Raw genomic sequence first — 14974 nt, forward strand, 5'->3', positions numbered from 1 at the left:
TATAAATTAAACTATCTATGTAATCTGAAGACCAAAAAAAGTAAAACTGACTGAGGAAAGGTCTAAAAATCTCATTATATTTCTGAAGTGAAAAACAGAAATACTTGCCACTGCAACCTGTAATCTAAACAACTAGCAGAGACATCCCTACTACAGGTAAAGGGTCCTCTGCACCTCCTCCCACACCAACTATTCAGGCAAACTACTACAAAGTATAATTCTAAATTCTATTGTGCTCATCTCCAACTGTGGAAGAAACTACTGAGACAACATGTATGGGCTAGCTACTAGCTAGCTTAGTAGGCAGTCTCCAATGAATAAAGCAACACCAAGTGGTCAAAGGTAAGAAGTTGGATATCATACAAACCAAACTTCAGTTTAAACCGTAAGAGATTATCTCAACAGGATACATTTATTTATCCCAAGACTCTAAAATGAGCCTCAATTTGATGCCTGACTCTTGCTAGTCAGACAGAAGACACAACATAGAATTCTACTCTACCCTTAGGATAATTTGCCTTGATCCTCAAAAAGCAAAAATACCACTACCACTTAATTGGTCCCAATATCCTGTCTTGCCAATCAATACATTGCTAAACCCACTTCCACTGAAGCTGTATGAAAACAAAGTACACTGAACCACTAGACTCAGAACCTGAGAAGGCAGAGATTCAAGCAAAGCTGGAATTCCTGGCATACATTCACAATGTATGTACGCCAATATACCCAAAATGGAGCTTTCCCTGGGCTTTCACTCATCAGCAGCAAGGCCCCCATCAGAAGGGTACTAAACTGTTAACTCTTAGGCAGCAGTTTAGCGCAAAAAGCAGAACTAAAACAATAAACTGCAAAGAGAAAAGACACTGACTAAAGAGGTAAACTTTAAAATAAGATTTTCTGGGGTAGTCAGCTCAACTGTCTCTAAAAGCAATTCCAAAGGAAAAGGACCAAAAAACTATTATAAACAACGGCAACATTATTTGATCCATTTCAAGGGGGCCTACTTTGAACAATCCTTCTCATTTCAGCAGATACGTGTTAGTTCTGATATTTCGAGTTCAAAATCAGTTTTATACTTGTGAAGTTGTAAAACTCTTTAAAACCTTTAAAGGAAACTAACAAAAATAAAATGATTGCTGCAATCAACTTGCAATATTTTGCAAAACAAAACGGAAAATTTCTAGCTAAAATTTTAAAAACTGATTTTTATTTGGGCTCAAGCTCACTACTTTTAATCCTTGAACTCAAAAAACACTCAAGTTATAAGACCGAGATTGTTTCCCACTTCCTTCACTTACTCCTTTCTTAGATCATCACATCTTGTATTTCTAAGAGGTGTCTTAATCTTTTCTAGTACTAACACTATCGACTGGGTTTTTGATAACCATCCTCCAGCCAGGCTTGTTTTATCAACTTTTCTTGTATCTTACATCTTTCCTTCTGTCTTTCCACTATTGTTGCTCCAAAGTCAACAAACACAAATCTACCTTTCAGGCTCTTACCCTCCCCTACTCCCCCATTCCTGCTTGCTTCACAATCAACCTCTGAATCAAACTTAAAAGTAAGCTGCACACAATGGTGCACGCCTGAAATTCCAGCTACTCCAGAGGCTGAGGCAAGAGTTCAAGTCCAGCCTGCGTAACACAGCAAGACCCCACTGCCCATCCAACCCCCATCTCTAGACAGATTAGATAGACAGACAGAACTGCAGTGTCTGTACTGGCTTATCTTGCTATTCATTCATTCCTCAACCCACTTATCCGAGATTCTACCCTCAACAGTCAAATATAATTATTTGAACTACCGAGCTGCCCAAATAGCAAACTTCCCATCTCTCACTCCTTACACCTCTCCCCTTCAAGGTTCACCACGATTGTCTTTGAAAATCACCGTTATTTCATTTCTTTACTTTTATGTCAGAGAAAGCAAATCAGACTGTCTATTTAAAGCACATATAACCTATACCTTCACAACTTAAAAGCCTAGGCTTCATGAGAAGTAACCCTGAACCAAAATCGAATTTGTTTTCAATGCACAGAATTTAAACTATGAAGGGTTACACAGTTCAACAATTCTGATTTGTCTATTTAAGAGAGCAGTCCTAGAAAGGCTTTTAAACACATTATTAAATGTAATACCATTTAACACACTTGTTTTTCCTCAATTCACTTCTCATAATAGTTTCTATATCGTCTTGGATTATCTCCCATTTTAGTTTCATATCCCATCTGCTCATTTAAGATTCACGTCTGTCCAGTTTCTGAAATATTTGTCACTTTAGTCGTTAGCATTTTGCGTAATATAGCACTTTTTCAAAGTTCAGAACTGAATTATTTTAGAAAACTGAAAATTATTTTAACATCACTTCTTAATCTAAATTGGCCTGCCCACACTTCAAATTTTCCACCTAATAAAAATTCAATTTCAGTAAGTCTTTGTACTGTTTTTTAAAAGAAAGCCAAGAACTAGGACCATAAATTAGAAGTGTTCTCCTACATACCACCTCAATAAAGATCCTCAAGAATAAAGACTAGGAATTGTCAAGCTTCCAAAGAATGCCCTTCCCCTTCTTCTCTAGCAAGCCACATCCATCCATTCCTTCAACATCCAGTTTTAAAACTCCCCTTTTGGGGCCGGGCGCGGTGGCTCACGCCTGTAATCCCAGCACTTTGGAAGGCTGAGGCGGGCGGATCACAAGGTCAGGAGATCGAGACCATGGTGAAACCCCGTCTCTACTAAAAATAGAAAAAATTAGCCGGGCGCAGTGGCGGGCGCCTGTAGTCCCAGCTACTCGGGAGGCTGAGGCAGGAGAATGGCGTGAACCCGGGAGGCGGAGCTTGCAGTGAGCCGAGATTGCGCCACTGCACTCCAGCCTGGGCGACAGAGCGAGACTCCGTCTCAAAAAAAAAAAAAAAAAAAACTCCCCTTTTGGGTTTCTCTGGCTACAAGGTATTATCAGATATTATGCGGTCCATGTCACTCTCCCTCTGCAGAAACTAAATAGTGCATGCAGATCTTTTTTCCGCATATCAGTCTAGCCCTTTTGTTAACCCAAGCTAGATTTTAATAATTTCTGATGTACATTATTCCAAAATACATGTCTCAAATTTATCTAACATAGCATATAATACATTAACATTTCTAAGTATTTGTTTACTGGCTACCCCATCCAATCTCAGCCCTAATTTCCTTTTCATCTCATTGGATCTCAGAAGTCCTCATTTAGCAAACATAATAACCAGCAGAAAGCTTGTTTCCAGGGCTGAGTGAAGGAGGAGAGGAAAGAGAAAGGAAGTGCTAAAAGGCAAAGAAATACACAGTCTTTTCCTGATGACATCACAGAACCTGCCACTAGTATCAGCAAAGAGAAAGCAGCAGTGGGTGCCTGCAAGCAGGGAAAGGAAAACCTGCCTTAAAAACTGCTGCTCTTCCCACAGGGAGCCATCCTCACCTCTCCACACTCTCTTCAAGCCTTTTTCACACAGCAATCCTCTCCCTGGCCTAGAAGAGGGGCTATAGCCCCCGCTGCCTGCAGCAGAGAAGTGTCTGCTCTGACTGCCAGGACTATAAGTCAGAGAAAAGGTGCTCCTGACACTCTACATGAGAACACTAAGTGTAAGTTCATTCCCATAAAAAACGGCTGCCATAAATAGCATCTGAGTTTTATAACACACCTAATTAAGTGCAATATACAAGGTAAACAGACTAACCATCATTTGTAGCAACAGAAGGGAGTTTTGTGAAAACAAACTTACAAATTAACTTTTTCTAATATTTTAGAACACAGGAGACAACCTACATGTAAAATTTTAAACCTCTAGATACAACTTAAGACACTATTCATACTCAACATGACTAATACAAACGCTACAGATTTGTGGGAGGGCTTTCCCTCCTTCAACAAGGCTAAACAATATTTTTAGATACTGCCACATTATTAAACAGAAAATAGAAATTAGCCAGTAGCTGCGTTCTCTCTATTCAAAACACAGTAAGGGTTGTGACATGCGTGTCAAACTAAAACATGATTTAGTCTTTAAGAAGAAAAATATATTTATTAAGTACTATTCCTGACATTCCCTGAGACAAATCTCAAAATGTTAATAGAACTGCTATTTAAAGTTCAAAGAGCACTCCAGAGCTGCCAAGGAATTAATAGCTTAAACTACCAAATAAGAGCCACAGTTCAATTCCCAATCTCAGCCAGCTACAGCTCAGAGTTGGTATAGCAATATCACCCAGCACATTAAAGGCACACCATGCAACTGTGAATCTTATATGGTTGTAACGAAAAACTGTTAAAAACTAAAGATAAATTTCAAGTTTTTCTTCTCAATCTTGGCTTATTTATGAGGAAAGACACAAGAACAATTTAATTCTCTGCTCCCTAGAAAAAAATACAAACTCACACATAAATGCTATACTTAAAACAAGTCATTTTACCATTCCAACTTCCTGGTTAACTGCCTCGGGCTACTCTGTAACTTCAGTTGTAATTTACGAAAGGTCTCTTCCTATTAAAGAACATTATGTAGTCATCCAAAGTGCCTTCCTTAAAAGGTACTCAAAATGATTTTTCACACCTCCTGCCCTCCAAATTAATACCAAGTTTACAGGAGAAACTGAGGCACAGAACTATTATGTGATTAAGCTGGCGAGTCACTAGTAAAAATGTTTAATACAACTCAAGTTTCCCTATTACCAGTTCATTTCCCATTTTACTGGGCTCATAGAAAATAATCTTTTAAACGTTGAACAAAAGCCCTGCTTAAAGAATGAAAGTAAGGGAATTCTGGATCAAGCCCCCAAACAAAATCCCCAGAAGGCTCAAAAATCTATAGGTTGCCTACTATGCTACAGAAAATATAAATACTAAATGAATTCCTATTCCTTTGAGGAGGAAGAACATGTCTCATGATCAGTTGGAATTGTCTTTAATAAGGAATTTTTAGACTTCATCTAAAACATTACCAAGCCACAGTACATACAGTCTAGATAAAATATATTCAGAACACAGAGTTAATCATCAAAATAAGCTGAAATAAAAACAGCACGCTTGTGATCAAGACCCAAATCATCAATAAGAGCTCCCTTGAGGAATGGAGAATAGCTGTCCAGGAATTCATTCACTTAACAGATAGTTAACGAGCACCTAGCAAAGATGATTCCGACAGGGTCATTCTTCTGCAGAAGCTCATCTGATTATCAGAGGTACACAGAGAGAGGTACACAGAGGGAAGTACACATCAGGTGCCAGGGTAACTAGTTCTGCCTGTGGTAGTCAGAGGAGGTAACATTTGAACTTCTTCATAAGTAGGACTGTGCCAGGCTTATATGCAGGCACAAATACTAGGAGCTAGTTCCAGAGTTAGATATATGTATGTTTTTCCTTATTTCTCTTTAGGACATGAAAATTCAATAGTTAGAACTGTCAACATAAAATGTTTTGTCAAACCAATTATACTATTTTAAATACTTTATTAGCTCTCATATTAAGTTCACATAGGTTTAATCATCCTTCTTAATAAAATAATAATGAACTATGAAGAAGCCTCCTGTATTATACTCAAAAATACTTCCTCATACTCACACCTGTAATCCCACTACTTTGGGAGGCCAAAGGGAAGGATCATTTGAGGCCAGGAGTTTGAAACCAGCCTAAGCAACATAGTGAGACCCTATCTCCCCTCATCCCCCACTGCCCCGCAAAGAAAAAAAAAAAAAAAGCTTCCTCATAAATTTGTCAATGTTCTTTAAGGGAGAAAAAAAGAGCACAATAATTATTCAGTTTAATATCCTTTTAGATTACCAATTTTTGAAATTTCTACTCAATATCATAAAACTTGTTTACAATAACATTTTATTTGAAATAAGTCTGCTACTCAAATTTAATTTTAATATCAAATGTCTTAAATACATTCAACTCAGTGACAATACAAATTAAGACTTATTAAGTAAAAAGATCTAACGAAGACTTAAAAGGAAATATTTTCCTGCTTTACCTTCTCCTATCAATTTTTTTCCCCATCAACTTTTATTTTAAGTTCTGGGGTACATTTGCAGGTTTTGTTACATAGGTAAATGTGTGCCATGGTGATTTGCTGCACAGATTTCCCATCACCTAGGTTTTTTGTTGTTTTTTTGTTTTGTTTTGTTTTGAGATGGAGTCTCATTCTGTCGCCAGGCTGCAGTGCAGTGGTGCGATCTCGGCTCACCGCAACCTCCACTAACTCCCTGGTTCAAGCGATTCTCCTGTCTCAGCCTCCCAAGTGGCTGGGATTACAGGCACATGCCACCACACCCAGCTACTTTTTGTATTTTTAGTAGAGACAGGGTTTCACCATGTTGGCCACAATGGTCTTGATCTCCTGACCTCGTGATCCGCCAGCCTCGGCCTCCCAAAGTGCTGGAATTACAGGCCTGAGCACTGCACCCGGCCTATCACCTAGGTATTAAGGCCAGCATCCATTAACTATTCTTCCTGATGCTCTCCCTCCTCCCCGCCCCCCCAATCTACTTTTAAAGTTAAAGCCACAAATTTAAACCATGCAAAAAAAAAAGACACAAATGAAATTTTGATGCAATCAACTCAAGAGGATCCTTTAACAGTAATGGAGGCAGAGAACAGTGGCTCACACCTATAATCCCAACATTTTGGGAGGCTGAGGTGTGAGGACTGCTTGAGGCCACTGCACTCCAGCTGGAGTGACACAGGGAGACTGTCTCAAAAACAAAAAAGAAAAACAGTAATGGAATTTTACTATACTGAAAAATAGTACAAAATGTAGAAAGCTGTCAGCCAAGGCTCTGTGCTATTTCAAAGTAGTAGAATTACAGTTTTGATAAGATTCTACACCACAATTCATCTAGAATGAGAAATAAACATTCAGAAACATACATAGTAAACCAGAGTATGGAAATGCCAATGAAATAACATTTTCCCTTAGACACAACTGACTCTCCTGTCATCTATAAAGAGGTCAACGAAAAAATAAAAGGCATTTTTCTTTTATTTTCCAAACTAAAATCAAAATATATTCTAAAAAACACTTTATTAACTTAAAAAAAGGTGGACAACTCTACTCCAACAAAGATAACTACAACATGCTAATATAAAAGCAAGAAAAACAGGAGTTCCTAAAGGAGGATTATTACAGCCACCTGGTGAGGATAAAATATATTCTATACTACAGATAATCTGGTTTTTTGTTTGTTTTTTTTTTTGAGACAAAGTCTCGCTCTGTCGCCAGGCTGGAGTGTAGAAGCGCCATCTCGACTCACTGAAACGTCTGCCTCCTGTTTCAAGCGATTCCCCTGTCTCAGCCTCCCAAGTAGCTGGGACTACAGGTGCGCACCACCACACCCAGCTAATTTTTTTCTATTTTTAGTAGAGACAGGGTTTCACCATGTTGGCCACAATGGTCTCGATCTCCTGACCTCGTGATCCACCCGCCTTGGCCTCCCAAAGTGCTGGGATTACAGGTTTGAGCCACCATGCCCAGCCAGATAATCTTAAAGTTCAGTAATACAACAATGGAGTAAAGGAACAAGAATTTAAAACTATTTTTCTATCAACTAAAGCAAAGACAGAAAACGCTGATGTACATAAGTGACTTCATACTTAAAAACTGGACAGGCATACATATTTCATTCATGCAAATAAGTCTGAATTCAGAATTCCTCGTTTATGTTAATATTTACTAAGATTTATGAAATATCATCTCCCCTATGTAACGAAGTGAATTCCCCCAACAGAACAAAGCTAACACCTTTAAATCTTTCAAATAAACAATGAAAGCATATACTATAAAAGAAAATTATCAGCCGGGCGAGGTGGCTCGCGCCTGTAATCCCAGCACTTCGGGAGGCCGAGGCGGGCGGATCACAAGGTCAAAAGATACAGACCATGCTGGCCAACATGGTGAAACCCCGTGTCTTCTAAAAAATACAAAAACTAGCTGGGCATATAAGTGGCACGAGCCTGTAGTCCCAGCTACTCGGGAAGCTGAGGCAGGAAAAACGCTTGAACCCGGGAGGCAGAGGCTGCAGTGAGGCAACTTCACACTACTGTACTCCAGCCCAGAAACACAGCGAGACTCCGTTTTGAAAATAAAGAAAAGAAAGGAGGAGGAGGAGAGGGAGGGAGGGAAGGGAGGAAAGGGAGGGAGGGGAGGGAGGGAGGAAAGGGAGGGAGGGGAGGGAGGGAGGGAGTTCTCACNGAGGGAGGGGAGGGAGGGAGGAAAGGGAGGGAGGGGAGGGAGGGAGGGAAGGGAGGAAGGGAGGGAGGGAGGGAAGGGAGGAAGGGAGGGAGGGAGGGAGGGAAGGGAGGAAGGGAGGGAGGGAGGGAGGCAGGGATAGCTGAACAAGCTCAGAAAGAAGTTAAATGACTCAGGAGAGGGGAAAATGTCCTAAATTCTGAGAACACATACAAATATTGATTCGCTAATTCTGAAACTCTAAGCGAGTCCTATGAAACAAGTATGTGTTGTGTGTGCGCACGCGCACGCTACCATACTATACAGACACCTTTTTAGGCTACCTAACTACCTCACTTTGAAATACATTAAATGTAATTTCTTAAAATCAAAATTTTATGACAGGCCAGGTGCGGTGGCTCACGCCTGTAATCCCAGTACTTTGGGAGGCCAAGGTGGGCGGATCACGAGGTCAGGAAATGGAGACCATCCTGGCTAACATGGTGAAACCCCATCTCTACTAAAAATAGAAAAAAATTAGCAGGGCATGGTGGCAGGCGCCTGTAGTCCCAGCTACTGGGGATGCTGAGGCAGGAGAATGGTGTGAACCCGGGAGGCGGAGCTTGCAGTGAGCCGACACCGCGCCACCGCACTCCAGCCTGGGTGACAGAGCAAGACTTCGTCTCAAAAAAATAAAAATAAAAATAAAAAAGAAATGTTATGACAAAACAAATTCTGGTGGCCAACATCACACAACAGTTTGTAAAGCAGATTTGCACACAATACATCTGAAATAAATGACACTAATAACAACGCTGCATATATATTTTTCTTCATTTCTACGGTTGCAATGCGCAGTTCAACAATAATAGTAATACCTAATACTCAACCATACAACTAATTCTCATAAAGTTTGTCTGATCTCACTCACTGGTTAGGTCCTGTGAAATAAAATGAAATAAACTTTCAGTACTCCTACTACTAGCTTAAAGTAGGGGAACACTATTATTGTTATTTTCTTCAATCAAAAATAAGTCAAATGTTTCAAAGAAAAATCTATCTTTGATTCAAAGTTTTGAGAAACAGCTGAAATAACTGTTCATAAAAAATAAACAATTTTTCTGTTGTCTTTAACAGTTTCTCTTTACTATTTACATATTTACATTGAGATAAGAGTTTCATCTCAATTTTAAATTATTAGGCAAAAATAATTATAGAACAAACTTAGCTTAGTTACCACAATTTACAGCACTAGTATAAACTGGTGAGAGAGCATCTTCTTTATTAAACTCAAGTGGAAGAGATATCTGAAAGTGTTTAAAGAATACAATTTAAAACCAGGCTGGCCACATGCACTGGCTCATGCCTATAATCCCAGCACTTTGGGAAGCCGAGACAGGCGGATCACAAGGTCAGGAGTTCAAGACCAACCTGGCCAACGTGGTGAAACCCCGTCTCTACTAAAAATACAAAACTCAGCTGGGCATGGTGGCGCATGCCTGTAATCCCAGCTACTCAGGAGGCTGAGGCAGGAGAATTGCTTGATCTGGGACCCGGAGGTGGAGGTTGCAGTGAGCCGAGATTGCGCCACTGCACTCCAGCCTGGGCTACACAACGAGACTCCATCGCAAAAAAAAAAAAAACAGCTAAAGTAGTCAGTGAACAAAAAAGATCAATTTCTCCATAATAAATTAATATAATACACAACCAAAACTTAATGTTATTTAAAGGAATGCCTTAAGAGGTAGGTTTTTTCCCCAAATAAATACCTAATATGTTCATTAATAACCAGAACATTCCAAAGAAAATTATAAGCTAGGCTCATCACACCTGTAATCCCAGCACTTCGGGAGGCCGAGGAGGGTGGATCGCCTGAGGTCAGGAGTTCCAGACCAGCCCGACCAACATGGGGAAACCCCATTTCTACTAAAAACACAAATAAATTAGATGGGCATGGTGGCAGGCGCCTGTAATCCCAGCTGCTGGGGAGGCAGAGGCAAGAGAATCGCTTGAGCCAGGGAGTCGAAGTTTGCAGTGAGCCAAGACTGCGCCACTGCACTCCAGTCTGGGTGAGAGTGGGACTCCGGTCTCAAAAAAAAAAAAACAAAACAAAACAAAAAAAAGCAAATTATAAGCTATATAAGCACCTGGCATAAACTCAATAAATACATACTATCCTAAACGCACCCCCCTGCCCATTCTTCTCACAAAGAATAGACCCTACCTTCTTCCCAATGAGCACTTCAAGCAACATCCACAGCAAAATACTTGTAGCATACAGGCCTAAGGTACATTATTGTCTCTTTAAAATTATGAACTCATCACACGTACAAATGGCTCTTTAAAACGGTCCAGTAAACTGCTACACTATGCCTTAAATTGCTGTCTATTATGTACTTAAAAATATTTACTAGCAATTGGAGGTTAATATGGCAACTATTACCGGGTGGCAATTATTGCTATTAAAAATATATAAATACTGTAACACCATGTGCTACTAACAACAAAATGCTAAACCAAAAACATACATTAACAAACTGTAAATATTTTCATTACAGAAAATGACGGCTGGGTGCAGTGGCTCATGCCTGTAAACCCAGCACTTTGGGAGGCTAAAGCGGGTAGATCACCTGAGGTCGGGAGTTCAAGACCAGCCTGATCAACATGGAGAAATCCCGTCTCTACTAAAAATACAAAATTAGCCGGGCGTGGTAGCACATGCCTATAATCCCAGGTATTCGGGAGGCTGAGGTAGGAGAATCGCTTGAACCTGGGAGGCAGAAGTTGTGGTAAACTGAGATCGCGCCTTTGCACTCCAGCCTGAGCAACAAGGAGAAACTCCATCTCGAAAAAATAAAAAATAAAAGGAAAGAAAATGAACCATCATAGGAAAAAAATGCTTTAAACATAAATTATAAAATCACAATGAACTTGTACAAAAAAATACCTTGTGTATTTTAGCACTTTGAAAATTAGAGAAACCATTCCCTTTTCCTAGTTTGCCTTTTATAGTCCACCCTATTCTAGCTCAAAAAAAAAAAAAAAAACAGATTTCGAAGTTTCTACATTTGCAACTGTCTTCCCTTTCTGGGGGAAAAAAAAAAAAAAAAAAACGCTTAAGACAAAAAGAAATTAGGTCAACAATAGATTACCTTAAAAGCTTCAAATATAGAATTAATGGTCTTCAATAGGAATTATGGACTAATGGGTGTACGAGTGTCTCAATCCAGCAAGAATTTGAGATTATCACCCAATTATCCATAGTCAGGAAGATTCTAAGCAAATAAGACATGAAAGTGGAGGATACATATCTAAGAATTAGAGATCACTCCCTCGTATCAAAGAACACATACTTAAGTCTAGTTAAAGGGCACAAAATCACTTTCTCCGTATTAACTCAATAGAGAAAAATACATACTTAACATCCAGAAACCAGGTCTTCTCGCAAGAATGAGTTCACATACCACAGGATGCCCCGTTACACTTTTCAAAAAGGCAGATTTAACACACTTTGAACGATTAACTGAGTGAATATATGAAAAGTCACCCAGAAATGTGATGGACAGCATAAGAGAATAGTTTTGCGTCAGACAGGCAGAGCCAGGCATGCACTTAATGCAGCAGCTACAAATCTCACGGTTAGAATAAGAAACACATACAATCACCCATATCGTATATACACAAGGGCATTTTTCACACGTTAGGAAAAGGGAATGGATGTTGAAAAATTAATTTAGGAAATTTGATTCCATGCAATAAAAAATCAGAAAATTAAGTAAAAGACTAGCAGAAATCTTAAGGTGTCTGATTGACTGCGCAATCAACTTTTGGTAAGCCATAATGAACACCTCAAGGTAATGGAAACTGGGTGTTATTACCGTGGTACAGAACTTTAATTTCTTATTTCAATCTAAGTAATGAGAGTATTTAGGTAAATTCTTTATAAATGCTTTTCTCTGCTTTAAAAAAAAAAAGGAAAAAAAAATCTGCAGGCCAAAAGAAAAAAATGCAAGCTATGATTAAACCGTAAAGCGTTCTTATAAAAAATATGCTTTATTTTGAACAAGGGATTAGATCTCCTTCAGAAATAACTATTATATACAATGTACTTTAGGCAACATACTTTTAATATTCCAGGTTGCTGCTTCTGTATAGCATTTTCAAAAAAAATATCAATTTGGAATCAGAAAAATGTACAAGTCAGCAGTTTAGATTTCTTTAATAGCACCTTATCCACACTCCATGTACAAGACAATGAAGACATTCTACATTCCTTTCAAAAAAAAAAAAAATCAACTAAGCATTACTACAGTTCTCTATTTCAAAGTTGCTACTTAAAAAATAATTTTTAAAAGAGCATATTCAAAAATCAATCCTTTGGTTTAAAGAGGTTTAGGGGAGAAATATCTGAAACACAAACCTTTAGTCAGTCAAAATCAAAGTACAGAATCCTCTCCTACAAAACTGCTTCTCCAAAAGAATCTCAAGCATGTTATCTCTGTAACGTTATCATTCTTACTTAAGCTTTTTTTAAAAAAAAAAAAAAAAAGATAAAAGAAATGATATACCCTAAAAGACTGGCTATACATACACTTTCATACGTCTACACAATCTGTATATACACAGTCATTACCAGTCAGCATAATATATGATAATTTGGGAGATCTCTCTATTTGGTTATTTTAATTACCTGTGTCAATGTGATCACCAGTAACCACACAAAAACCATTTTAAATATCCCTTGATCAATATGTTTGCTAATCTGTGAAAGTCCCTGAACCTGACTGATACCAAATGATAAGACTGAGGAGGGAAAAAGAAGGGGCAAAAGGGGGTTTTACTCCCACATACCAAAAAAATCAAGTGAAAATTATCAAAATACTAAGAGAAAGAATTCCAACTTATAACTGAATTTTAAGATGAAATATCTGGATTAAAATATTTCATTTAAAAAAATTTACCTGATCTTACTAGAGTGGGATCAATGATACTATGTCACTCGGTCTTTGTAGGTAAAAATCGCATGTGTTGATTTTTTGGTCTGCATTGTAACACATTTAATAACATAATACTTTCATTTGAAAAGTTGGCGAGAATTTGCATTTCTCCATTAGTCTCATAGCAAAAAAGCATCTAGGCCACCCATAATTAAATGTAACTAATTACAATTTGAACACTAAATTATTTATCCAGTGTAAACAAGGATTAAGAGGGAAATGATGCTTCTATCTACAGCGGGGGTTACAGAAAATAATTTCCAAAATGTATGTTTTCCAAAAGGGACTCACCTCCCCCTAAAAAAACCAGGGTACACAACTAAGTTGGGTGTTTTTAAGGATAAATTAAATAAACTGTTCAGCCAATTTTCCAATTACATTCTACGCTTGAAACGTAATTGCCTTACATCTGTTTACAAATCTTTGCTCAATATTTAAACAAATTCGTACTCTCCTGGGCACATAGCTATACATACAGTAACTCATGCACAAAGCACATATTTAAAGACCACGCACTGCAATTATTAGCCTAAACGCCAGGTTTAACAACGTGAATGTTTTCAGAGGTAGGTAATACGACCCAATAAAAAGCAAAGATGGCATTTACCACCAAATGTCACTGCCACCGCCAGGAAAGAGTTGCTGGAGCCCTATACATTTTTAATTTCGATGAATCTAGACGCCGTCGGCGGGTGCCAGGCTTCCACGAGAACAATTGACACCCTAACTGCTTCAAGATTAAGGCAGGCGATTCAAATCCGAAGGAAAAGTTGTCAATTATCAGAGAGAGAGCGCGAGAGAGGCGAAAGCAGATAAAAGCGATGTTATCAAACCGCCCAGCTTGTTGCTTTTGTGTGTGTGTGTGTGTGTGGATTCGTTGTTAGGACAGAGAAAACAGTTTTTAAAAGACACAGAAGGAGAGAAAGAAAAAAAAGCTTTCTCCACCTTCCGTCGGCTCGGTGCAATGGCTTTACGGCTCTCCAGCGTAGTAAGCCCCGAGAGGCAAGCGGCTGTCGATGTTTACAATCGCGGGAGCTTCGGGTGCAAGAGTCCTTTCCTGACACAATCGCATTCAATCAACTGTTTTCGGGCGAAATTGCAGGTGTCATTATGGAATTTAAAAAAATTCAAAAGGCAGGCGGGCGGGCGGGCAGGCAGCCGATCCGACAACGGGGAAGAGGCTGCCGATCGGAGGCGCGGGCAGCACAAGGCAAAGCCTTCCACATTTACGGGGGGAAAAAAGGGGGGAAAGGGGAGGAGAAGGGGAGTGCAATTGCAACAGAGGGTGGGCGTTCGAAGTGCGACCCAGAATCCGCAGCTCCGAGACTTCCACATGCAAATTCCACGCCGAGCGCCGCGCTCACAAATGATTTTTAAAGAGCCAAATAAACACTGGATGGGATCCAAGGCGAGAAAGAGACGATCCAAAAGGGGGAGAATCGGCGAGAGGCGAACGGCGGGGAGACGCGAGGGAGGGGCGAAGTCCCGGCGGCGGGAGGAGAAAGTTGGTCGGCGGCGGAGGTCGGGGAGCCCCCCCTCCCCGACACAGCCCCCTCCCCGCAGCCCGGCTACTCACCAGCGAAAAGAGGTTGGAGTGACAATCCTCCAGGCTCGCCCCGTTCGCCACCCAGTTCGCTGCCGCAGTCATGATCCTCCGCGAGCCCGGCCGCCAGAGCGGGGCATGTCGGAGCGAGGCGTCCGAGGCGAGGCCGGGCCGGGCGGCGGCGCCTCGCCGGGGAGCGCGGGGCGGCCGGGCCGCCGCCGCCGCCGGGGGAGGGCGCG

General features: G+C 40.0%; 1 protein-coding gene across 1 annotated transcript in view; it reads right to left on the reverse strand.

Annotated features, from left to right (window-relative positions):
- Positions 1-14968, reverse strand: part of MED13L (mediator complex subunit 13 like) — a 314129-nt gene extending 299161 nt beyond the window's left edge. The window contains exon 1 of the mRNA XM_025401481.1: positions 14769-14968. Coding sequence (XP_025257266.1) covers positions 14769-14840 — 72 coding nt within the window. The 5' untranslated portion in view covers positions 14841-14968. The remainder of the gene's footprint in view (positions 1-14768) is intronic.
- Between the last annotated feature and the right edge of the window lie 6 nt (positions 14969-14974).

Source organism: Theropithecus gelada, chromosome 11, assembly GCF_003255815.1.
Source record: "Theropithecus gelada isolate Dixy chromosome 11, Tgel_1.0, whole genome shotgun sequence".
NCBI lineage: Eukaryota > Metazoa > Chordata > Mammalia > Primates > Cercopithecidae > Theropithecus > Theropithecus gelada.